This window comes from Camelus bactrianus, chromosome 10, assembly GCF_048773025.1.
Source record: "Camelus bactrianus isolate YW-2024 breed Bactrian camel chromosome 10, ASM4877302v1, whole genome shotgun sequence".
In the NCBI taxonomy this organism is placed as follows: Eukaryota; Metazoa; Chordata; class Mammalia; order Artiodactyla; family Camelidae; genus Camelus; species Camelus bactrianus.
The window spans coordinates 16,849,855-16,875,432 of record NC_133548.1 but is presented as its reverse complement, the minus strand read 5'-3'; the positions used below and the strand labels follow the sequence as shown (position 1 = coordinate 16,875,432).

The 25,578-nt window shown below is 40.5% G+C and overlaps 1 protein-coding gene across 2 annotated transcripts in view; it reads left to right on the top strand.

Moving 5' to 3' along the window:
* EXT2 (exostosin glycosyltransferase 2) overlaps nucleotides 1-25,578 on the top strand; it is a 137,614-nt gene that overhangs the window by 55,831 nt on the left and 56,205 nt on the right. For both annotated transcript variants that reach the window (XM_074372142.1, XM_074372143.1), the window contains exon 8: nucleotides 13,762-13,893. In XM_074372142.1, coding sequence (XP_074228243.1) covers nucleotides 13,762-13,893 — 132 coding nt within the window. The remainder of the gene's footprint in view (nucleotides 1-13,761; nucleotides 13,894-25,578) is intronic.

Below are 25,578 nucleotides of genomic sequence, written 5' to 3'. Positions count from 1 at the left end.
ATTAGAAAAGCAGGAACTCAGTATTGTTTCAAGGAGGAGATGAACCTTGAAGTTCAGATAAGATTTTTTTTTTTAATTAATTAATTTTATTTTTCAGAGCAGTTTTAGGTTCACTGCAAAATTGAGCAGAATGGAGAGAGAGTTCCTATATATCTTCTGTCCCCACAGATACACAACATCCCCCACTAACAAGTGTACCACGGTGGTTCATTTGTTACAGTTGAACCTACACTAGCACCTCATTCTCTCTCAAAGTCCATAGTTTACATCAGGGTTCACTCTTGGTGTTGTACATTCTTTGGGCTTCAGCAAATGTATAATCACATGTTTCCTCCATGTCACTATTCCTAATTTAGTTCCATTGTGGTCTGAGAGCAGACATCATAGGATTTCTGTTCTTTCATATTTGTTCAAGTATGTTTTATGGCCCAGAATGTAGTCTGTCTTAGTGAATGTTACACGTGAGCTTGAGAAGAACGTATAATCTACTGTTGTTGGATGAAATAGTCTATAGATGTCAATTATTTGCTGCTGTTAAGTTCAGCTATGTCCTTACTGATTTTCTGCTTCCTGGATCTGTCCACTTCTGATAGAAGGGTGTTGAAATCTCTAGCTCTAATAGTGGAATCATCTGTTTCTCCTTGAAGTTCAGTCTCCCTGAAGTTCTGTTTCATGTGTTATGATGTTCTTTTGTTGGTTGCATATACATTGAGGATTGTTACATCTTCTTGGAGTATTGACCTCTGTCATTATGTAATGCCACTCTTTATGCCTGATAATTTTCGTTTTTCTGAAGTCTGCTCTGTCTGAAATTAATACAGCTACTCCCACTGTCTTTGGATTAGTGTCAGCATGCCATATCTTTCTCCATCCCTTTACTTTTAATTTATATGTGTCTTTATATTTAAAGTGGGTTTCTTATAGATAATGTGTAGTTGGGTCTTGTTTTTATATATACACATATATTAATTGAAGTATAGTTGATTTATAGTGTGTTTAGTTTCGAGTGTAGAGCCAAGTGATTGAGTTATGTGTTGTGTATGTGTGTATATGGGTTTTTCAGATTCTTTTCCATTGTAACTTATAAGATACTGTGCTATACAGTAGGACCTTGTTGTTTATTTTATATGTAGTAGCGTGTATCTGTTAATCCCAAACCCCCTAAAAATACAAACTGAATGCAGCAGCGTATAAAAAGGGATAGTGTAACTAAATGAGATCAGGAATATAAGATTGGTTTAACATTAAACATTTAATCAATGTGCATTATCACATTAACAAAATGAAGGAGAAAACCCATCTGATCATTTCATAAAGGTAGGAAAAATCATTTGATAAAATTCAGCAACCATTTTTGAGGAAAAACTCCCAGCTAAATCAAGAATAGAAAGGAGCACCTGTAATCTGATACAGGATATTTATGAAAATCCTATAGCTGACCTTATACTTACTGGTTAAGTATTGAAAGCTTTCCCCTAAGATTGGGATCATGGCAAGGATGTCCACTCTAACCACGTGCACTCATTCTGCTACTGAAGATACTTGACAGTGAGAAGAAAAATAAAGAAAAGGCATACAAATTGGAAAAGAAAAAGGAATGCTGTCTTCATTTGGAGATGACAGGGTTGTGTATTCAGAAAAGCCAAAGGAATCTACAAATTGCTGAACTAATAAGTGATTTTAGCAAGGTTAGAATACAAACTGTTTGGCTCTAAAGAAAATGCAAATTTTGTCTGAATTTTGGCTGAAACACTTTGTCCAGTTTTTTTCTTGTAGGACAGGTGGTGATCTGGAGTGGCGGTCTTTTGCAACCTTCTACAGTATAATTAGAGGTGGAACCAAACTTTTGACTTTATTATGTGTATTTTGCAATTATCTCCCTTCCTGGATTCTGTAATTACTTTGCATATTTCTATCTGATTCTCTTGAGTCTTCCAGATGTAAAAATCCTATCAAGTGTAAATAATGATTGCTTTTGTGTTTACAGAAATGAAGTCCATATTATGGTCTTCACACAAGAGGACAATATCAGGGGGATATGTAGCTGAATGTAGAGGAAGACTCCACTGACCATAGCTAGAGAAGTCAGAGTTTATATGTCTCAACTCACATTAAAAGAAATCCAAATGTAGGTGGTCCAGGGCAGGTGCAGTGATTCAGTGAAGCCGTCAGAGAAGCAGGCTTCTTTTCTCTCTCTGCTCCATCGCATTCAGCATGCTGGCTTTTTCTTTTCAATTACAGTACATCTGCTTCAGGTCCAACCAGTCATGTCTGCATTCCAGGCAAGCAGAAGGGAAAAGGCCAAGGAAAAAAGACTAACTTTTTAGTTAGAAAAGCTTTCATCCCCAGGGACTGCACCAGTACTGTGTCCCACGGGCATCCATTGCTGCTAAAGAGGCTGGGAAATCTAGTCTTTTAACTTGGCTTTGTTAGTGAAGATGAGGAAGGTAATGGATGTTGGCAAGACAACTAATGTCTATCACGAGGACTAAGAATAATTGAGACTGTAAGAAGTTGGCGGTAATGGGATGACTTTTGCCACTAATTCAGTGTGTATTTGTTTGTGAGTGTGTGTGTGTAAAAGATCTCACTGGGTATTGCTGGGATATGAGTTTTTGCTTTTGTTTTGTTTATTTAAAATTTATTTTATAGCTGACTACTTTACTGAACTTTCTTTTCAGCTCTGGTAGGTTTTTAGTTGATTCTCAAGGGCATTCTTAATAGCCGATCATGGAAAGCTCTTGGACTGTTTTTCAAGTTCCTTTCTTTTTCTGTTTCCTTATTAATCACTTCTACTAGTTTTTCTTAGGTTTTTTTCATTTTTTTCCCAAATTATCAAATTGGATACTTACTTTATTTTTGGACAATAATGCTGTGTGTATATTAGAATGACGTTAAAATATGAGACTAGAAGCAATTGAAATATAGAAATACTTGAGGCCTCAGTAGATTTCACCTCTTAAGATTTTTAATAAAAACTGGCTAGATGCTTTTTCTCTTTTTAATAGATGAGATATGTTATCAGGCTTCAAGTTAACATTTAAGGCAAATGTCAGATTTTTTATTTAGTGAAATTATTAATGAGGAAAGAAAATGTTTTAATATTTCCATCAGCCACAAATCTCCATAGGCTTAAGGATTTTAATAAAATGCCATGCTGTATGTACACAGACTAGGTTAAAAAAATGTAATACCCAGTGAATACATAAAGAACACTAAAAATAGTGTGCTAAATTCTTTGATACTCCCTCCTCCAGGGGATGGAGTTTAATTATCTGCCCTTTGAATGTGGAACCAACATAGTGTGACTTGCTTCTAATGAATAGATTATGGAATAGTACAGATTATGGGATAGTGACTTTTCAGAGGAGAAGCCTGGCAGGCCCCTTCTTAACCAGGTGCTCATGGTTAACTTCCCTTGTAATAAGTCATGTTGAGATTGTGTGTCTCCTGATACGAAGTGAAGAGAAGGGCATGCCATCTGCGGAGTATTCTCCAAAATCCATAAGCTCGGTCTAATAATTAGAAAACATCAGACCAACCCAAAAGAGGGACATTCTACAGAATTTCTGACCAGCACCAGGCAAAAGCATCAAGGGCACGAAGTACAAGGAAGACGAGGAGCTGCCGCAGGCAGGAGGGGACAGGAGGAGTGACAGCTAAATGCAGTGCTGTGTCCTGGATTAGATCCTGGAACAGGAAAATGACCTTAGAAGAAAACTGGGAAAATCCAAAGAGATAAAAAAAGAAAATCTGTAGTCTAGTGAATAGAATTAACTAAATGTTGATATCTTAGTTCTGATCGTGGTACCGTGGAGATGCAAGGTGTTAACGTTAGGAGGAGCAGGCAAGGGTATTTGGGAACTCTGTACTACCAGTACAACTATTCTCTAAGTCTAAAATTATTTCAAAATGAAAGGTTAAAAAGTAAGTGATTACAAGTTTGCATGGTAAAGAAATAAAAAAATTTACACCTACCAAAAACTTGTGAAATGAACTCTGCTACTGTCATGTGAACAGATGTTTGTGGCTTTGTGGAAAGTTCCAGTGAGTGTGATGTATGCGGGTTCCTCAAGTGCTGTGTTCAAGTAATTGAGATGGTGGGAAAACTGCGCTGGATGATGGAGAAGTGCCTGGGCGGGTATCAGGGACTCCGGGTGGAGGAGGCGTGTGGGGAGGGTGCGTAAAGTAGCTTCATGAGTATGGAGTGAAAACAAGAGCGCTCAGATTTTATGGAGTAAGGTGTGTTCAGTGTAGTTAAATTAACAAAATAAATATTGTAAGTAAAGAAAAATGGAGTGCTGATAAATTCCAGGTATATTAACCTTTTTTGCTTTAGAAATCTCTATTTTAAAGAAGGTAAATCCTATGTATTATTGTTTGTTGACTCATTGAGTAAAGGTGTGTCAACTGTTTGTGAACTTCCTCTTCTCCTCTAGAAAAATCAGCAACATGGGCTGAGTACCTTTCTGTAAAACCTTCATCCCGTGAGAAATGCCCCGAGGGGTTTTGTTGGTCTTTCTTTCTCTGTCTCATTTTAAGTGTGTTGTCTTGAGCTCTTATGTTTATAAAAATGGAGTGAGCAAAAGAATAAACAAAACCAGTCTTGCAGTGATTCTCAACTAGGAATCGGGATGCTGGGATTCGTATTTGACTTCACCATGGGGCGTTTTCACCTGCCAGGTTGAGATTGTGAGAGCCAGTCTCTGCTGCCTCTGGGCTGTCATGAGGTTACCCGCGAAGAGCACTGGGCTCCCTGCTCCGGCCCTCTCACCTGGACAGGAAGGTAGCCGGGACAGGAACCAGTGTAACCCTGCAGAGCTGGCTGCATAAGAGGCTTTGGGGCAACAGAAGGAATGCTCAGTGGTTCCATTTGTCACAGGAAGCAAATGAAAAGGAGATGATCAGCCTGTGGTGCGATGGTGTTTGGAAAGACTTGGAATCCCTTTGGAAGTTTTCAGATTCATCTTCAGACACAGCTTTGAAAAATTAATCCATGCGGCATGGAAATATTTTCCAGCCCTTCACCTGAGATAAATGGTTCTGTCAGTGTTGGTGATGGAGAGAAAACCTCCTGTACTCAGATCTCTTGAATCTCTCAGGTTGCTCAGAGGCAGAAGTGCTTTCGCATCTTTAACAGTGCGGCTGTTTCTTGAACTTCCTGAGGGAGAAGGTGAATGCTTTATTTAATCTGTCTGGGTTCTCTGCACTTACTCAGCCTGTTTTGTTGTTTTTCATTAATTTTGGAAAATTCTTAGCTATTATTTCTTTAAACATATCTGTTGTCTTGTTTCCTACCCCTGCTTTTGGGACTCCAATTACAGGTACTTAGGACGTTTGATATGGTCCTAAGTTCTTGGATGCTCTGTTCTGTTTTCTTTTACTCTTTTTTCTCTTCGAATTTAGGTTTGGATAATTTTCTTTTTCTTTTTTCCAGTTCACTGCAGTATTTCTTTCCTCTGCTACATCTAGCGTGCTGATAAGCCAATTGAAGGAATAATATATTATGCTCTTTATTTCTAGCATTTTCATTTGGCTCTTTTTAATAGTGTCCATCTCTCTACTGAATACTCCCATCTATTCATGCAAGTTGTCCACCTTTTTCACAAGATTCTTTAACATTTTGTTTATACTTATGTCCCCATCTGATAGCTCCAATGTCTTGGTCATCTTTGGTCTGGTCCTGCTGACAGCTTTCTGTTATGACAGTGGATTGCTTTCTCCTGTATTTTGTTTCTGTTAAACTCTGATTAAATGATGGACATGGTGTGTTAGAAAAACAGGAGACTTAAAATAAATGTCATGTCCGGAAATGGGCAGACCTCTTCTTCTGTGAGCCATTAACCTGGGAGGTTGACTCAATCTAGTGTGTAATTGGGGTGGGTTTGGATTTTTCTGAAGCTCAAGTTACCGTCAGTGCCAAAGACTTCAGGTGCTGCCAGTGGTTACCTGCTGCTCCCTTGTTCTTAACGTGGGGCCCAAAGTACTGGGGTTTTTCTCGTTGTCCCAGCCTCACCCTCCACTTCCAGCAGGCCCTGCCAGCTGTGCTACACAGGAGGCCTTGCTCCCATCAGTGGTAGACTTGCATTGCTTGTATGTGGTGCCAGGCTCGTGGTGGGGCAGTAGGATTCTGTTCCCCTGGTCCAGCCTCAGTCTGGCAGGCTTGTTCACTGGGCCTTGGAGGTGGAATTGCGCAGCGTTCCTGTTGCCCCTCCATGGCAGCTGTGGTCTTCCCCTTATCTGTGGAGGTCTGAGGTTGGATGGGGTTTCCTGATCCTGCCTTAGTGGTAGCTGATCTCTGTATCGGTAGAGGAGCCTGACCTGAGCAAGTTTGCCTGCTTGTCCTTCAGGGCAGGTGACTTTTGCTTCTGCTTCTCCCACCAGGGCAGTGTCCCTTTGTCTAGATTGCTGGTGGGACAGTGTCCTGCCCCTCCCTCGGGAGCAGATGGCTTTTGCGTTGCCCTCCCCTGCAGCGGTGGTCTTCTGGGAGCTGGGAGGGTTGGTTCCTTTCTGGGCAGGCTGCCTTTCTCTTCTCCCAGGGGCAGGGCATCTGCGTCCGGACATTCGGGGTGGCAGGGTTTCCTGCTCCTTCCCCAGCAGGTGGAGGTTTTGCTTTGGATGAAGGAAGATCCAAGAAACAGGCAGGGTTTTCTACCTGTGTTCTGCTGAGGGGGGCTCTCTTTGTTTTCTTCCCTGCCCCAGTCTTTCCCCAAGAACCTCCAGCAGAAAAGAACTTGCAAGTGAGTGCAGACTCTGCTTCTGTCTAGAACTTTCAAACTGCCCCACCAGCCCGCACTCAGTTTTAAGAATTTGTTAAAATTGTAGCTGTTTTCTTTGGCTGCTTTGTCAGCAGCCACCTCTGCTTTCTGTGTTCTTCCAAAGCTGGAGTGATCTGAGTGTCCCATCACTCCTGGAGGAGCTTGTCACTCTTTGAAATTTGATTTTCCTGATTGCCTTATGACCGCAGCTCTCTGGTGGGCCCAAGACAAGTTATGGTATGAGAGTGTCAGCTGGGGTCTTTCCTCATTGCTGTGGTGGCTCCCATGTTCTCTTGTGGCTCTCTGCATCCTAAGCAGAAGCAGATCCTTTATGTTGTGGCCAACCAGTGGGTTGGGGGTGAGGAAATAGAGCAGTATTTGGGCACCCACTGATCCACAGTTACCTGTCATTGTCAGGTGTCAGGACAGTGTTACCTCTTGGGACTTGGGACAGAGGCGTAGCAGGCTGGTTTATTGTTTTGTTTCATTTTGTGGTTTTCATTAGGAAAGTTCTATGATAAACAAAAACGAAGCCCATCGACCTGGGTCACGTTCAGGAGTCTGTGATGAAAAGGGCAGTGCAGAGCTGGCTGCTGATGCAAGGGCGCTGGGAGCTGTCGTTGTGCCTTGAGGTGCGGATGCTCTTGGACTGCTCTGGGGTCCTGGAGTTCTTAGATGTAATCTTTGCACTGTGAGATGTCCTGTCCACTTCTGCGTGGCAGACCTACATGGCGTAGACTTAACAACCGTTTCTCTCTCCGGCAACACTCATAATGTAAGAGGCACTCGTCGTCCCGTTTCTGCCTTGTTCTTTCACCCAGAAACAAATTTCCCCTCAAATCCAGTTCCCTCATCTCTTACCTTTTAAAATTCTGTATACAGGATGTGATCATTATTATTAAATGATGGTTTTTCCCCCTTTAACCTGATGGGTTGGTACTTAGAAGATTTGGAAAGTTGGGTGAGATGCGTGTGGTGCCTAGGAGGGAGGCGGATTCATTCTGTCAGCGGGTGTTTGCCTGCCCACTCTGACAGGCACTGTGCTGGAGGCTGGGGGGTCCGTGGTGAGCAGGAGCAGATGTATTCTCACCCTTGTGGTTTCCAGAGAAGTGCTGTCCTCTTCCTCGGGAGCTTAGAGGTTCAGGTAGAAGGGACATGTTACTGGTTGCTGTGCTTTTCAGTATGAAGTTCCGTCACAGTCGGATTTGATGTATTTTTGTGATACCTAACTCTCATCTCTGACTGGTTGAATTTCTTTACTGGCTTCAAGAATTGAGATGAAGGGAGCATAATGCTGGGATCCCATTCTGTCGCTCCTTTTCCCCTTCCTCCAATCCCAACCCAGAACAGCGTTGGATGCGTTCTAACATTAAGTGACAGGGCACCTGCGGGAATGGGGTGGGTGCAAATGTTGAGGAGAGAGTTACCATTTTCTGATTGTCTGTTCTCCACCATCCCTGAGTGAGGAGCTTTACAAACCGTCTCCTGGATCTTCAGGGAGACAGGTGGTGTGGTCTCCATCTCATAGGTTCAAGAAACAGGGAGGTTAAGTAGCTTAAAATTGTTCAAGATGCCCGTCAGCCTGGCTCTTTCCACCGTACCACATGGGCTTCCTTTAAACACTTGTTATTGCTAATCCTGTTGGCTTTATATTACTGAAGATCAAAGAAGTTAAACCAAAGTAGCAGTTTCAATTTGGAGTACTTATTTGCTTATGACAGTTTCAAGTTGGCCCAGTTCTTGCCATTTGCTTTGTGATTCTCACGTTTGAAAGCATCATCAGAACTTTTTAGTTCTTATGCTTTGAAACCTGCATGTTTTACAAAATTACTGTGATATCTGTTCATGAAGAAAGGCTGAATGCTTCATTCAGGGTTATAATTGCTATGACCAGTTCACATGCAACTTACCTCTCAGCTGTGTGGATCCCCAGTGTAGAGTGGCGGGGGAGTCTGCAGAGCTGCCGAAGAATCAGATAGAGATAAGTGTGACCCATGTTTTAGGGGGAAAAAACCGAAAACATGATAAGCATTTGCATTTGCTCCCTGGGTGGGAACAGTGGTGCTTTCATGCATTGCCAGCATAGCTGAAATCTCCTTCCTCTGTACTGAAAAGTGGCTGACGCTGAGTCCTGGAGGGGCGGTAAATTATGCCTTCCAAACACTTGAGGGTGTTAACGAGGCCCTGCAGAAATTATTAAGCCTGAGAAGTTCACCTATCCTCAGGCTGAGACACTTGAGAAAGCTGAGACACTGGCAAAGCTTGCTTCCTTTCTGAGAGAACTACAATTTGGTGGACAGGCTGAGATGATTTGAGACATCCTAAATCAGAAGCTCTGTCCTGCAGTTGTGCCTTTGGCTGGTATTCTGGGTGGATTTGCTACCAGTCGTTGTTTTCTATAAATCCCAAATGCTGCTGTCTCCGCTGTGGTTAAATGTGAACATGCAGCTTTGGAATGCTTAAGTTTGAATGCGGTATGATTTAAAATAAAAGAACATGATGAGGGACCCATTTGGGTAGAAAAAGAGGTTAAATATTTAAGCTGTGTGTGTTTCTCTGTGGGCTCACGCTCCTTTGTGAATTTTCACCCTTCCAGTTCCTTGGTAGAGGACCATTTCCTAAAACATACTGAGTGCTTCGTACTCTAGAACAGGGTAGGAAAAGGTCTGACTTCAAAGTTAGGAATCATGGGTTTGCGCTGTGACTTTGCCTCTTAACAGCTTTGTATCTCAATTTCCTCACATACAAAATGAAACTTGTATCTGCCCCCCAAATAAGTGACAAACTGGTTATAAAGAGCAAATGAGACCATGGGTACAAAAGTGCTTTGCAACAGGCAAAACATTCTAACACTTGCAAGGAAACTAATTAAGAAATGCCAGTTTTTACACCCACTGAATTCACAGTCTAGCAGGAGAGAGAAAAGCGATCATCTGAAATAACAGGGAAGCAATTACAGGGCTGTGTATACCAGACCCACCCTATAAGGTAAAGGCTATACATGCTGAGGGATTTCGTAGTAAGGGAAGATTGTTGATATTGAGGGGATCAGTAAAGGTTTCACAGAGAAGGTAGATTCTTTAGGTTTCATAAACTTTAGGTATTTTGGCTGGATGATGGGAGGGAAAGCAGCACCATGACTGAGCAGGAGTGAGGTTGGAGTGAGTGGAGTGTATCTAAGAAGCAGCAGCAGGCAGCCAGCAGGCCCCCAGGCCGTACCCAGATGGCAAACCACAGGACAGCTTAAGTCACATGCCCTTGGAAGCTGAATCTGCTTCTGATTTTCTTTGCGTAGGAGAAATTCGCATCGTGATGCTTTGCATTCTTCTTATTGTTAGTGGAGACAATAGTCATCACATAACTCAGAAGTTATCCCAGGCATTAACTAATGAATAGAGGACTTGCCCAGGAAACAGAACCAAAGTCAGCAAGTCTAGACTCGAAAGTGTCTTCTTCCTCCACCTATTTTTGGTTGTGCTTCCAGTTTCTCATGCTCAACTTTGATATTTTTGTTCCCTTGTGTAAATCCTAATAGCCTCTGATTTTGATTGGACATATAGGCTGAGTGAAACTGGAGAGGACAACTACACTAGCATCCTGCTTTCATTAGGAATTGAGTTTAAACTATGCTTGGGTAAGACACCTTGTCTTCTTTCAGAAGATTACATTGGACTGTGACGGAGCAGCTGGTTTGGGAGTAACCCTCCTGTCAATAAAATAAAAAGAAGTTTAGAAATTTGCTAAAATATTTTGATGAGACAACAATTTAGAGGCACAGGAGAGCAACCCATGCAGTCAGTACTTGAGGGACAGACAATTCCTGAGAGACAGGAGCACACGGAAGGCAGCTACCTGTTCACTCTGGCTCCTTCCCTGCAGGCACTTCCTAATTCACAGCCCAGGGTACAGGGTCTTAGCAGAAAGCAGTCGCACAGGGCTGAGAGGCTGGAGTTGGGGCTTCCAAAGTATCTGGGATTTGAAGGACAAAACCCCAGGGAAATGGAAACCACAAGGAAGTGAGCAAAAAATGGGCATGCTATCTTCCCTTAAGGTGCTTGCCAACTCCTAAAGTGCACACGATCAGAGCAAGACTCCGAGAACCCCTACAGAAGAAAGCAGCTGGGAGTCTTAGCAAGCTGTGTGGCTATTTCAGCAACGGTACATAGTGCAGGCGAGGTAAAGGTCAGTGTTTAAGGCTGGCCAATGAGGGGCGGGGTTGAGGGGAGAGAAACTGTTAAACAAGTGAAAATGGGAGAATTTGCTGCCAGCTGACCTGCAGCTAGCTAGCTAGATAAATTCTTCAAGCAACAGGAAGATAATTTGAGACAGAGGTTCAGATGTACATGAAGGATTGAAGAATGCCAGAAAGGGTAAAGATATGGTAAATATAAATAAAGATTTACTTTTAAAAGCAATAATAATGATGTGAGATTTAAAATATACAGAAGAAAAATATTTGACACTAATAGCATAACGGATGGGAGAGGATAAATGAAGTTTCTTGTAATTTTGGTAAGTTGCAAAATTACTAATTTGAAGTATAATATAATAGATTAGTGATGCTTACTTTAATTGCTAGGATAGCCACTAAAAGAATATTAAAAAACTAATTAAGCAAACTAATGAAGAAAAAACCCCATGGAATAGTAATAAAATTTGATCAATCCTAAAGGCAAGAAAGAAAGGAGAGATAAAAGAAAAAGAACAGATGAAACAAATAGAATGAGTATACACTTAAACTCAACCGCATCAGAAATTACATTAAATGTAAATGGACTGTATGTACAATTGGAAGCCAAAGATTTTTAAAACATTAAAATCCATTTATATCCTCTTTATAAAGAGACAATCTTGAGACAAGCTTTGAGTGCACAAATTTGAAAGTAAAAGTTTTGAAATAAACACATATACATACATGCACACATATACAGGCAGAGAAAATCAAATCAAGGATATAGAATATTTAAATAGTACTAGTAATCAACTTACTCTGCTTGACAATTGTAAAACATTACATTCAGCAACTGCAAGATACTCTTTTTTTTTTTAAGTTCACGTAGATCATTTACAAAAATAAGCAGTGTGCTGGGCCATAAATCAAGTTTAAATAAATTATAAAGTTTTGAAATAACATGTATGTTCTCTGACTACAGAGAACAATTAAAGTAGAAGTCAGTAACAGAAAGATAGAAAATCCCAAAATGTTTGGAAATTAAAGTTATGTTTCTAAATGACCCATACATCAAAGAAGGTATCAAAGTAGAAATTTAAAAAAATTTTTATCTAAATTTTAATGAAAATGATAAATAAATATGTGAGATGAATTTAAAGTAGTGCATAGAAGTAGATTTATAGCTTTACACTGCATGTATTTAAAAAGAAGAAAGATTGAAATATCTAAACTTCAATCTCAAGAAACTAAATGCAAGATGAATTAAAGTCCCTAAAACAGAAGAAAATAAAAATAAGAGCAGAAAGGAACAACATAGAAAAAAATGTAAGATAAAGGAAATCAACAAAAGCAAACATTGCTTTTTTAAAAAAATATTAATAAAATTGATAAACATCTAGTAAGACTGAGCAAGTTCAAAGAGAAAACAGATTATCAATGTCAGGAATGAAAAAGGGTGTATTACTACAGATTCTATAGGCATTTAATAGACATTAACATATGTTTAGTCCAGTAAATTTAACAATTTTGATAAAATGAACATATTTGTTGAAAAATACTACCTACAAAACAGACATGGAAATATGCACAATCTTATGTCTATGAAAGAAAATTAATTCATGATTTAAAACCTTTACACACCAAAAAAAAAAACAAAAAAAAACAAAAAACAAAAAAAAAACCAAACCACCTCAAAACATCTAGCCCAGATGGCCTTTTTGAATTCTAAATCTTTGAAGGAAGAAATAAAATTCTCATAAAATTTCTCAAGGAATAGCTGGACCTAGAGATTATCATATTAAATGAAGTAAATCAGAGAAAGACAATATATGATATCATTATATATGGAATCTTAAAAAAAAATACAAATGAACTTATTTACAAACCAGAAACAGGTTTATAGACATAGAACACAAACTATGGTTACCAAAGGGGGAAGGCGTGGGGGAGGGAGGGATAAATTAGGGGTTTGGGATTAATACATATACACTACTATATATACTATAAATAAACAACAAGGACCTACTGTATAGCACAGGGAACTGTTTTCAATATCTTATAATCTATAATGGAAAAGAATCTGAAGAAGCATATATATGTATATGTATAACTAAATCACTTTGCTGTACATTTGAAATTAATCCAACATTGTAAATCAGCTATACCTCAATGAAAAGTTTTACAAAAATTTTCTCAAGGAACAGAAATTTTTCAGCTTATTTTATGGGGCCAACCAGCATAACTTGACACTAAAATCTGATTTTAATATTACTGTGTTGAGCAAAAGAAGTCAGACACAAAAGAGTCAATACTGTTTGATTCCATTAATATGAGATTCAGTAGTGGGCTTAAAAGAAACCAGAATAATGATTACTCTCAGAGGGTGAGATACTGACTGGTAGGCTGTGTAAGGGAATCTCCTGGGGGGCTGGAATGTTCTCTATCTTTATCTGGGTAGTAGTTATAAGATTATGTACATATGTAAAAATTAATTGAGTTATACCCTGAAGATGTGTGTACTTTGTTTTATATGTATATTAAAAAAAAGACTATAAACTTGCTCTGGTAAAACACAATGATATTTTCATTACCACGCAGTTTCTTGTATATCTGAATTGAATCCAATGTGCATTTCACTTGCTCGCCTTCTAGTTTGACTGCCTTGGGTAAATGCCCACTTCTGACGGAGCTGACTTGAACAGCAGGGAGCCTTTGCCTCAGGCTGCTTACTCTCTAGGAGTAAGGAAATTACCCAGCCCCAGAATTGCCTGTGATGAGCACCTGCTTCTTCCACTGGCTGGCTCGCTTCATACAGTGTGGTTTTCTTCACAGGCACGGTGGTTCTGGGAAGCGTACTTCCAGTCAATCAAAGCCATTGCCCTGGCCACCTTGCAGATCATCAATGACCGGATCTATCCGTATGCTGCCATCTCCTATGAAGAATGGAACGACCCCCCTGCCGTGGTAAGTGAATTCCGGTGCTCGCCACGCCAGCCACAGGCCAGCTGTCAGGATGGGACAGTGGAAAATGTATTGAGTTTTAAATTCGAGCTTTCTAAGATGAGAGTGTGCTGTAATACTTGGAGTCCGATAGGACCAGCTTACATCTGAAATGATGACAAAGGTCAGAAACACTGAAGCAGCAGCTTCCAGTTTGTTTTGAATGTGCTCAGGGAGACAGGACACTTATTGATGGCAGAAATAAACAGGGAGACCTGGGTCTTGTTGGACATGGAAGACTTCCTGATGACTTCTGCAGTTACAGTGCTTTGAATTCTTGAAAAGATTGTAAGCAGCTTAATAGCTTATTCTTGTGCCAGGGACTGTGCTAAGTGCTTTACATGGATTATGTCAGTTAACATCTCAAAAACTGCAGTGCGGAAAATCATCAGCACAAGTGATCTAGGGGCAATGTGGGTTGCTCAGGACTGGGGCTGAGGCCCCTGCGTATTTCTAGCAGAAAGGTGGGGGTGGTTAGAAGCTGCTCTCAGGGCTTGGTCCTTGCTTGAGGGAGTCATGAGATACCCGTGACTCCCTCAAGCATCCTAGGGAGTGTGGCACTGGCCATGCCTTCCTCACGGAAAGTGCCTGAAGCTTTGGGGCTGGCAGTTACTGCTTCCCAGCTTCTCGGGAGCACACCTGCCGTGGCTTCCACGTGAGAGATGTGGACTCCTCTCCACTGAATCATTGCCAGCCGTCCTTGTCCCCTGATAATACTTTTCTCTGGATCACACTGTGTGCTGCTGCCTGGTTAATCTTCACGTAGGGCCCTCCCTCCCTACATCTTTTATTAGGTGGTTACTGTGGGGCAGGCACTCCACCAGGTGCTGAGAAAGCAGAAAAAGAAGCCAGGGCCTGCCCTCAAAGGAACTCTCCACTAACTGGGAAGCCAGCAAGTGAGGCAGTAGTCGTGTGAAAAGTCCTGTAATAGAGTGGTCCGCGGACTGCGGACTGCGGACTGCGGAGGGAGCACCCGTCAGGCTGCGCTCCTGGGTGGGAGGGGTCAGGACGCTTCCCAGAGCGGGGGTGCCTGAGAGGAAGTAAATACACACTTACAGTAAAATCAGAACAACAGCAAACACCTTTCTGTTCTGCTTGAGGTAGAGTTTCCTTCTGTCCATCTCCTCCCTTGAATCTGTTACCAAAGGTTACCTTCCAGAATGTTTCTAATCCTTATATAAACATAACTATATAATTTTAGAACACAAATGGGATCATATTACACATATTCTACATCTTTCCTTTTTTACTTTAATAACAGATCATGGACTTCCCTTTCATTCTATATAGGTATATTTCAGTTTTAAGGATGGCTGTATGGTATTCCATCGTTCAGATGTATCTTACATGCAGATCATGCAGATCTGTTATTGATAGAGATTTAGGTTGCTTTTTGATCTATTATTGATAGAGATTTAGATTGCTTTTTCTCCCCCCTATTTTCAAACAGTAACACAAGGGACATCCTTTCATATGTTTTTGCACATAAATGTGTAAATATATCTATAGAATTCTAGCTGACAAATTGCTGAAAGGATAAACACATTTTGAATGTTGATAGATATTAACACATTGCCCTTTCAAAAGACTATTACAGTTTCCTAATTCCACCAATAACATTTTGGTTATTCTGGTTCTCCATGCTTTCAGTAACCGTGAGTACTTGGATTTTTGCTCATCTGATCTTACATGTGTGTATTTTTCAAGTGGAAGGTTGATTATCTCTTTATCAGTTTCTCCCAGAATACAAATGTAAATCCTATTTGTATTTTGATTGGTCACATTGAATTTTTAGATTGTTTTAGGCATTTATTCAGTCAGTAGGTATTTACTGATTGCCTGCTATGTTCCAGGCAGTGTTCTTGGTTCTTGAAATGTGTCAGTCAACAAAGCAGAGAAAAATCCATGCCTTTGGGGAATTTGCATTGCAGTAGATCTTGCTACCCCGAAGCAAGATTTGTCTTTCTAGTAGAATTTTAGTTTTCTTTGTATGGGTCCTTCACAAGTCCTGAAAATTTTTTTCTTAGGCATTTTATCTTTCTTATGTTCTGATAAAGGAATATATACTTTCTGACATCATGGTTTCTGACTGGTTACTTTTGTATGAATACATATTTTGGCTTTTGTATATACATTTTGTAATACTGTTTTACTGAATTCTATAATTGTTTCATCTTTTTAAAGTTGATTTCTCTGTGTCTTCTAGTTACAGTCATACCTAATGCGAATTTTGCTTCCTTTTTCCAATATCTGAACCTTTTATTACATTTTATATAATTACCTTGGTTAGTACTTCCAGAACCATGTTAAATTATGATCTGAGTGTTAAAAAAGAAAGGTAGGTATCATTTAGTCAGAGAAAGGGAGAAGGGGTCTATCAGAAGGACCAGCAGATTCAGAGATCAGAGGGACAAGAGAGCGTGGTGGTTTGGAGAACTTCGAGGGGGTCAGTGTGGCAGGAGTGAAGGAGGCTTGTGAGGGAGAGACAGAAGGTGAAGCCTGCAGAGGGCCCAGATCATGAAATACCTGGTACCTTATGGACAGTGTTGGAATGTTACCTGTGAGCAGTAGGAAACCACTGAAGCATTGACACAGGAGCAATGCGGTGAGCTTGTGTTTCTGATCAGTCTGACATCAGTAGTGGGACAAGACTGGAGGCAGGAGACTATTTCAGGAATCCAGATGAGAATTAATAGAGGACAAATTTGAGCCGTATCAGGGAGAATTACTATTCTAACTGGCCAGTAGGGGAGTTTAGGAAGAGTGAGGAATATGGTGTAGTTTATCCAGATGCGGAATGTGGGTACATGAGGGTTGTGGGCAAGGGCGGTGTTGGGGTCCAAACTCAGTCTGACTGCAGGACCTAGTCCAGCCCCAGTCTGCCTTTCCGGGAGCTCTCGATTTCTGGCAACCCAGCTTTGACCTCCCTGTGCCTTTGTGAGTGTGGGTCTTTCACTGAGATGCCCTTCTTCCCCACCACCTCCAGTCGTCCATATTTTATCCAGATTTCAGGGGTCTGCTCGTATATACCTTCCTCCATGAGGTTTTCCTGGACCCCCTAAGCAGGAAGTAATCTTTCTTCCTTGTTATTCTGAAAGCATATTATCTGTGTCTTTCCTATCATATAACATGTTTTAACATGCATAGAAGTATAATTTCCTGTAAAGTTTTAAGCTTCTTAAGGGAACTTCTGAGTTATCTTGGTATTCCTCGTAATATCTGGGACAATGTAATTCAGACAGGAGGTCCTTGATACATAAAGAAAGGAAAGAGGGAGGGAAGGAGGAAGACTGGAATCCCAGACTTGAGCCATCTAAAGCCTACTCACACGCTGTTGTAACAGCCGTTGTTTTATTTGACCTTCACCCTGTTGGGAAGGTGGGGAAAGTGGTAGATTCTTTCTTATCTATAGAGCAGTGAGGCTCACAGAGCCTGATGACTTGTCTGAGGTCATATGATGCGCAAGTGGTGTAAACAAGCAAGAGCCTAAGTCTTGGACTTGCAGATGATCTTGAAGTGCTTATGGAGTTTTATGGGAGCCATTGAGCCTCCTCTGGATTGAAATATCCCCACTATTCCAAGCATATGGTACACGCTAGAGATAAAGAATATCAATGTGTCCCTCTGCAGGGGAATTCATACAGGTGAGATGGTCATGACCCAGCTGGAAAACGTGGAAACAGGGACTTTATTCTGTACTGTTCATCTAAAGCTCTAAGGAAAGTGTGTAAGAATAAATGGTGGGAATTTTGGTCTCTGTATTTCATAAGAATATAGACTAGGAGAAAATAGTATATGAAATTCTGTAGTTTTGAAATGGATATATTTTAATTTAGAACAAAATGCTCAAAGTGCCGGACTCATAATTTGGGAAAGAACATAAATGAGAAGTATTTTAAGAAGCATAGATCTGGATATGCAACTGGAAAATATATTCTATATTTTTTCCTTTAGCTCTTTCTTAAATAATCCTTTTTAGGGAAATTCAGTATTTACCACATTTCTAGGTGCTCAGGTGGTGAGAACCTTGATTTAAAGCTGTGGATTGTACATTTCTGCGTCTTCAGTGAAAGCAACTAACAGGAGGCCTGAGTGACACTGATTTATTTATAGTTAACTTCCCCCCTCCCCTTCAGAAATATTTAACCTACTCTAGATGTGACTACTATGAGCCCAACCTGCAGGGGAGTCTCCCCTCTAGATTCCATCACATTTACAATATCCGTCACCCCAAGGTGGGAGGAGGTGTGGACCTTGGTTAGTAAATCAAAAGATGGTCTGTTTTTTTCAAAGATCTGCTGTCAGGGCCTCCAGCTGTGCAGTGAGCTTGCTCAGACTGACAAGGAGGGGTGAAAGTAAAGAGCCCTATTTTGGCCAGGTGCCACTACCATAGTTTAATGTTAAAAAAAAAAAAATGGCCTATGTGTGTGGATGATGAAGACAGCAAGGGGTGGCCTTGCAGAGACCAGGTGTTGATGTCAGCAACTGCTTTGCCATTCCTGTCTGTAGCCAGAGAGGAGGCCGATTACATTATCCACGTTGGGCCACACTCTCAAAACTTGAAAAAGCTTGGCAAAGTAATTCTGGAGCATAATTTTAAAGTAGCAAATCTGTCTGGTCTGGAGAGATTGGCCCTTTGTTTTGAATCTTCTCTTTGGAAGGAATTTCTCACCAAATGAAGGTTCTTTATGAGGTGGTGACACATTTGCTTTTATCATTAATGTTCTTAGCTCCTCACGTCAAGGATGCCTGCATTTTACTGCCTTTTTGGTCTCTCTGTGCTTTCATCTTTCTCCCTTTTTTGCAGATATCAGCAATACTTTATCATCTCCCCAAATACTCTGCACCTGTATCACTTTTAAGCTCTGTGTCATTTCTGGTCTTGCCCCTTGGCAGGCCTCGTCCCTACGTCTGGGCATAGCCTGTGTGTCTGGGGAGCTCCTTGGACCCCCGCCCCCGCCTGACTTCTGGCTCTCTCCCAATGTGATCATGTCTGGAGGACAGAGACCGAGGCAAATGGGCATTAAATGTGATGCAGGGATGGAATGGGCCAGGAATGTAAATTTTTGGATTCTGCATGTGTCAACAAAACCGTATCTGCTCAGTGACAATTTTTTAAAAACTAAATGTAATATAGTCCTAAAATCATGTTGTAGAGTGAATATTTTCCCATGTTATTTTTCTATGATGTGAGTTGAAAGATTATGCTCCACCTTATCAATATGTCCTAATTTTAGTTACCCAGTCCTTTTTGACAGGTTTTTTTTTCAGATTTACTCTCAGAGATAACACTAGTAAAGATAACCCAGATTTTTTTCTTTAAATGCATTGACCATGCCAGACCTAGAACAGAAAGGGGAGATAGCAAGGCTTCCATGGCTGTTGACAAAAATTGATGAGAAAAATGAGGAAATGACCTAAAGTGGATTGTTATACTCAGCATAGGAATGAGATTGAAAACAAGAGCTTGTTCCTATGAAATCTAGCCAGAGTAGCAACTTATCTGCAAGCAAGGCCATAGAGGAGGATTATTTACTTACCTCGACATCCCGTAAGCCTCAGTCTAAGTCCAGCTTTTGAAGATAGGAAGGGAAGGATCGAGAGGTGGGAGTATCATGTGAGAGCACTTACTTGATTGGCAGTTATCACCCCTGAGGAACAGGGATCAGAGCTATGGGTACAATGCAGCAGAGCTTGCTGGAGCCTCTAGTTCTTAGGGAAGTGGTTCTCCAATGTTAGTACACACCAGAAGCTCCTGAAAGGCTCGAGAAAACACAGATGGCTGCTGCTCCCCCGACCAGTTTCAGATTGAGTAGGTCTGTATGGGGTTCTAATTTGCGTCTCTAGCAAGTTCCTGAGTGGTGTTGAGGCTGCTGGTCCAGGGACCCTACTTTCATGTGGGATCGATTCACTGTGTGTGTCCTGACTCACTGCCCAGAGAAGGCTCTCCCTCTCTCCTCATCCAGTTCCTCTTCTGGACCCTGGGGCTTGGATTAGAAGCATCCAGAGACTGGCTTCAGCCCACATCTGTCTCAGCTACATGGAGAACTCAGGGCTGCCGGTACTTAGATATCCAGATAGCAGCCATCATTCACAAAGGTTGTGGTTGTACAAGCCGCTGAAAATATCACTCAGCTGTAAATACTAACAAGCAGTAAATCACTCTGCAGGCCAAGGAAGCACCAGCTCAGATGCACAGAGCAGATCTCTGAGTTGAAAAGATAGCCAGTTAACAGCCTGCTTAGCTCAACACCGTGCCCTTTAACTTCCAGGTTGTGGAATGTTTCTCTGGAATTTGAAAGTCTCCCTGGTCCCCCAGGAGGCCTTCTTGGCTTATTCCCCCCTTCTTCCTCCCACTGCTTAGATATACCTGAAGTATGTATGGAATTTAGAAATTTTAGCTTGAAGTAAGTTTAAGCCTTCTGAAGTCTTTTGTTTTTAAAGGTGCCATATTTACAAGATCCCGGTTGCACGGGTGGTCTACTCTACCGTCCTCAATTCCAAACCTTTCCTTGAGTAGCCTGTGCCATTGAATTGTTTTGTATCTGTAGTTGCTTCTGTGGAAACAAGCCTGAAAGTCTCAGGTCATCGGTAGCCAGGGAATAAAGAAAGCAGAGTTGGGTCTGTGGGTGGAGAGATGCAGGAAGATCCAAAGAGCTGGGTCTGGTCTTTGGGTCTTGGCCCCAAGTCAAGGACTTGGCCAGTTCTGATAGTCAGAAAATGGAAAAGATGAGCTCGCAAGTCAGATGCCTGTGGGGAGGATAAGTGAGGAACATGGAGAGACAAACTTGGGAGTGTTGCGAAGAGGATCATGTTGATCAGAGCCTCATTCCTGGTCAAGAGAGACTAGGATACCAGTGTGACACACCCCTGCACCGCAGCTCCAGTGGTGGTGGTGGGAAAACCACATGCATTGTTTCCCTGGATGCAGTCCCACCTCTGTTGCTTTTGCAGAGTTCGCTCTTATGGCTCTGGCTCTCAAGAGGCAACACCTGACTGCTTCCTCATGTCACACGGAGGAGGGCAGTGAATAGAACAATTTCTCAGAGTCTCTGGGAGCTTGATCTGGCGGCGGATTAATTGAGAACATACTGAGCGTTTTGGCAAAGTCATCCTTCATGTGCCAGCTGTCACTTACTAGCACCTCAAATTCCCTTTCCCCTTGTTTCAGGGGCCGCTTTCATTCTCCCTTGAGTCTGCTTAAGTGATTCAGCAGCAGAGGTGACCAGGAAAAGGAGTTGTTGGGTATCACAATATCAGGATAACGAATCCTGTTTTCATTTCTGATATCCTATTGTAATTACATGCCTACCAATTAATTAGTGTTTGACTATAATTTCCTAGTAAAAGGGTTATTACAGCTGCAGAGTAGAAAAATTTCTACATTGCTTCAGCTGGAGGTTGATTCTTGATTTTTGGTTCTCTTTTGTATCTCAGCCGTATTTCTTAATTTTGTATTTAAAAAATGGTATGGCTTAACATGTGTATGGTTTAAGAATTCAAGTAGTAAAATAAAGTATGTAACTAAAATTAAGTCCTGTTCCCAAGGGACAACTGATTTTAAGTCTTTTAGCTTTCCTCTGAGACTTATTTTCCTGTCTCCTGATAAAATGCTGGTAGTGCTATTTTTTGATGTCTCAATCATAGGCATTATCTTTTTACTTCCTTCGAGTTTGAGTTAGGGCTTCGTTTCCTGTTCTCCCTTCTTCCTACCCATTTCTCTCCTCCCATCTGACCAGTGGGGCGATGTCACCATTTTTCATTAAAGCGGTGTTTATTGTTGCATTATTAGGACTATGTAAATATTGCTTCCAATTGAACCAAGAAGTAAATGATGATTACCTGATTATGCTTCCTTTCTTGTATAACTTTATTTTCCAGGGAGTGGATATATAACTGCCTTTATTTTCCCTCTTAGCTTTTCATGTTCCTATCATTGCTTTTTACTAAATTCTCCAACAAAAGACTGAAATGGTCAAGGATTTCCTCCCTCCTTCCCCCTTTCTTTCTCCCTTTCTCTCTCTTCCTTCCCCTCCCTCCCATCCATCCCCTTCTCCGTAGCCCTGCACTTCAGCTCCAGTGTGGATTGATTGCTCCTCGGTCTCCTGTATGGTGCTCATCCTGAATCCTCTGTTCACCAAGCTTCTCAGAAAGTCCCCTTTTTTCTCTTCTTTGTTGGATTCTTTGTTTCCAAGTTTTATCATCTTCCTCTTTTTTTGGTTTATTTTTTCCAAAAGCTTCCCAAGAAAAGAAACTATTGAGACATAAATGTGTTGTCACCTTGCATGTCTGAAAACATATTTATTCTATTTCACATTGAGTAAGAGTTGGGCTAGTGCAGAATTCTAGTTGAGGTGGGTTTTCTTCAGAAATTTGAAAGCATTGTTCCATTGTCCTCTAAGCTTCCCGTTTTAATCTCAAAGAGTGAGATGTCATTCTCATTCCTGCACCTTCTATGTGAAAATGTTTATCTTCCTGGGAAATTCTTGTTCTGAAACTTTGATGATATGCCTTGGTATGAGTGTTTTTTTGTTCACTGGATGCTGATTTGGGCCCTTTATAAGGAAATAGCCATCAAATTCTGATAAATTTTCATGTTTTATATTTTTCTTTTTTTCCTGCTTTCTCTTTTTCCTGCTTTCTCTTTTTCCTCTTTATGGAACTTGGGTTACCTAGATGATGAATGTGCTAGGTTGATCCTCATTCTTCTTATCTTTTCTGTCCTATTTGTCATTTCTCTCTGTTTTAATGGACCTTTTATTTTATGAGATACTTTCTCAATTTTATCTTTTAACTTTTCTTTTGATTTTAAAAATTTTGTTCACTTTTCATTTCTAAGAGTTCTTTCTTGACTTCTAGTTAATCTTTATAGCTTCCTATTTTTTGTTTTAAGGATGTACTTTCTCTCTCTGAGGATGTTTATGGGTTTTTCATTTTTTTTAGCTCCCTATATTGTTTATTTCCTTTGAATTCCTTTTTCAGTTCTTTAATTTCTATCTCTCATATTGAAGCTTTCTTTAAATACCTGATGTTTCTTAGCAGTCTACTCTTGCTTTAAGAGTGAGGCACTGAAAGCTGATTAGAAGCTCTGTGTACCTGGCAGGCTTGTCAACTTATGGACTTTACTATGGTTAAGAGGATGCGGACCTGATTATTTGTCCTAGTGTTGATATTCATGGGTTATTTCTGTTGGATTGGTTCCCTGATCCAGAGAATAATGTTTCTGCCCTTGGGAGTGGGGAGAGGATGGATAATAAGTCTGGGCTGCACGCGTTTGCGAGCTGAATGAGGGAAGGATACGGGTTCTAATCCTTCATTTGATAGATGATTGCTCTATTCGGTGTGGTACCTCACCCTGCCTTCTGTGCTCGTGTCGCTGAGTGTGGGATTTAATTCATTTCCTCTAGAGGATAAACCTCCCTTCTCTGCTAAGGTGATGGGAGGAAGTGGGGACAGGGAGAGGGCTGGCCTGCCTGTGCATGTAGGTTTCAGGGATCTTGGAGCCAAACTGTTCCTTCTTCCTGTTTTGAGAGTCCCTCCTTCCTGAAACCTTGGACCTCCAATTTCTGAGTCTTCTTATCATCATCCTTGGAAGGCTTAGCTTTTATACTTTGCTAGGTAGTTTATGTTCCTGTATCTGCCTTTTGTTTGCTTCAACAGACCGAAAAATTTCTATAGTTTTTTAATTTTAATTTTTTATTTTGACATACTTTCAGACTTAAAGACCCCAAAATAGTACAACTTCTGTACACCCTTTGCCCATATTCCTCAGATGTTAATATTTAACCACACTTCCTTTATTATTTCTCTCTGTGTGTGTATTCATATTTATATATTTTTTCCTGAACCATTTGGAAGTTGCAGATATGATACACCTTTATATTTCTCATAGAATCACAGTACAGTTACCAAAATCATTTGGAAATAAGCAGTGATCCAGTATTATTAATAATATCTATAGACCTTACTTAGATTTTGCCAATTAGTCTCATAATGTCCATTATAGCAAAAGAAGATTCCAGACCATTTATTGCATTCCATTTTCATGTCTCTTTAGTCTGCTTTTGTCTGGAACAGTTTCTTAGTCTTTCTTTGTCCTACATGTCATTGGCTTTTTTGAAGGCAACATGTCAGTTATTTTGGAAGATTTGCCTTGATTTTGATTTGTCTTATGCTTTTTGCATCAAATTAGGCATTCCACTTCAAATTATTGAAATTCAAATTGTGCATCTTTGACAGGAATATCACAAAACTAATGTTGGTTCTCAGTGTATCATGTGGAGGACACATGATGTCAGTGTGTCCCATTAGTGGTGATGATAAGTTCAGTCACAGGTTTCTGCTGGATTTCTCCAATGTGAACTGACTTTTCTTTTAACGTGTCTTGCGGGAAATGCTTTGAGACTGTGTAAATACCCTGTTACTCCTCAAACTTTCACCCACTAGTTTTAGCATCCACTGATGATTTCTTACCTAAATCAGTTGTTACAATGGTTGCCAAATGGTGATTTTGTAAGTCCCATTTTCTGTCTGCCTTGGAGAGTGATTTTTCTTCTTTAACCTTAAGGTTCATGTCTTTAATCAGTGTTCAAAAATTCTCAGTCATTTCTCTTTGAATATTACGTATCTGTCATTCTCACTAATCTTTCCTCTTGCTATCCTATTAAATACAAGTTAGACTTCTTTCATTCTGTTTTGTCTCTCAGGTTTAAGGTTTTTCACCTCATGTTTTCCACATTTTTATCTCTTTCTGCTGCATGCTGGATAATTTTTTCATGTCTGTTTTGTTCTTTTTTTTTTTTTAAACATTTTTTATTGATTTATAATCATTTTACAATGTTGTGTCAAATTCCAGTGTAGAGCACAATTTTTCAGTTATACATGAACACATATATATTCATTGTCATATTTTTTTCTCTGTGAGCTACCATAAGATCTTATATATATTTCCCTGTACTATACAGTATAATCTTGTTTATCTAGTCTACAATTTTGAAATCCCAGTCTATCTCTTCCCACCTCCTGCCCCCTTGGCAACCACAAGTTTGTATTCTATGTCTGTGAGTCTATTTCTGTTTTGTATTTATGCTTTGTTTGTTTTTTTTTTTTTTTTAGATTCCACATATGAGAGTGATCGCATATGGTATTTTTCTTTCTCTTTCTGGCTTACTTCACTTAGAATGACATTCTCCAGGAGCATCCATGTTGCTGCAAATGGTGTTATGTTGTTGGTTTTTGTGGCTGAATAGTATTCCATTGTATAAGTATACCACATCTTCTTTTTTCAGTCATCTGTTGATGGACATCTAGGCTGCTTCCATGTCTTGGCTATTGTAAATAGTGCTGCTACGAACATTGGGGTGCAGGTGTCTTTTTGAAGTAGGGTTCCTTCTGGATATATGCCCAGGAGTGGGATTCCTGGGTCATGTGGTAAGTCTATCCCTAGTCTTTTGAGGAATCTCCATACTGTTTTCCACAGTGGCTGTACCAAACTGCATTCCCACCAGCAGTGAAGGAGGGTTCCCTTTTCTCCACAGCCTCTCCAGTATTTGTCATTTGTGGATTTTTGAATGATGGCCATTCTGACTGGTGTGAGGTGATACCTCATTGTAGTTTTGATTTGCATTTCTCTGATAATTAGTGATATTG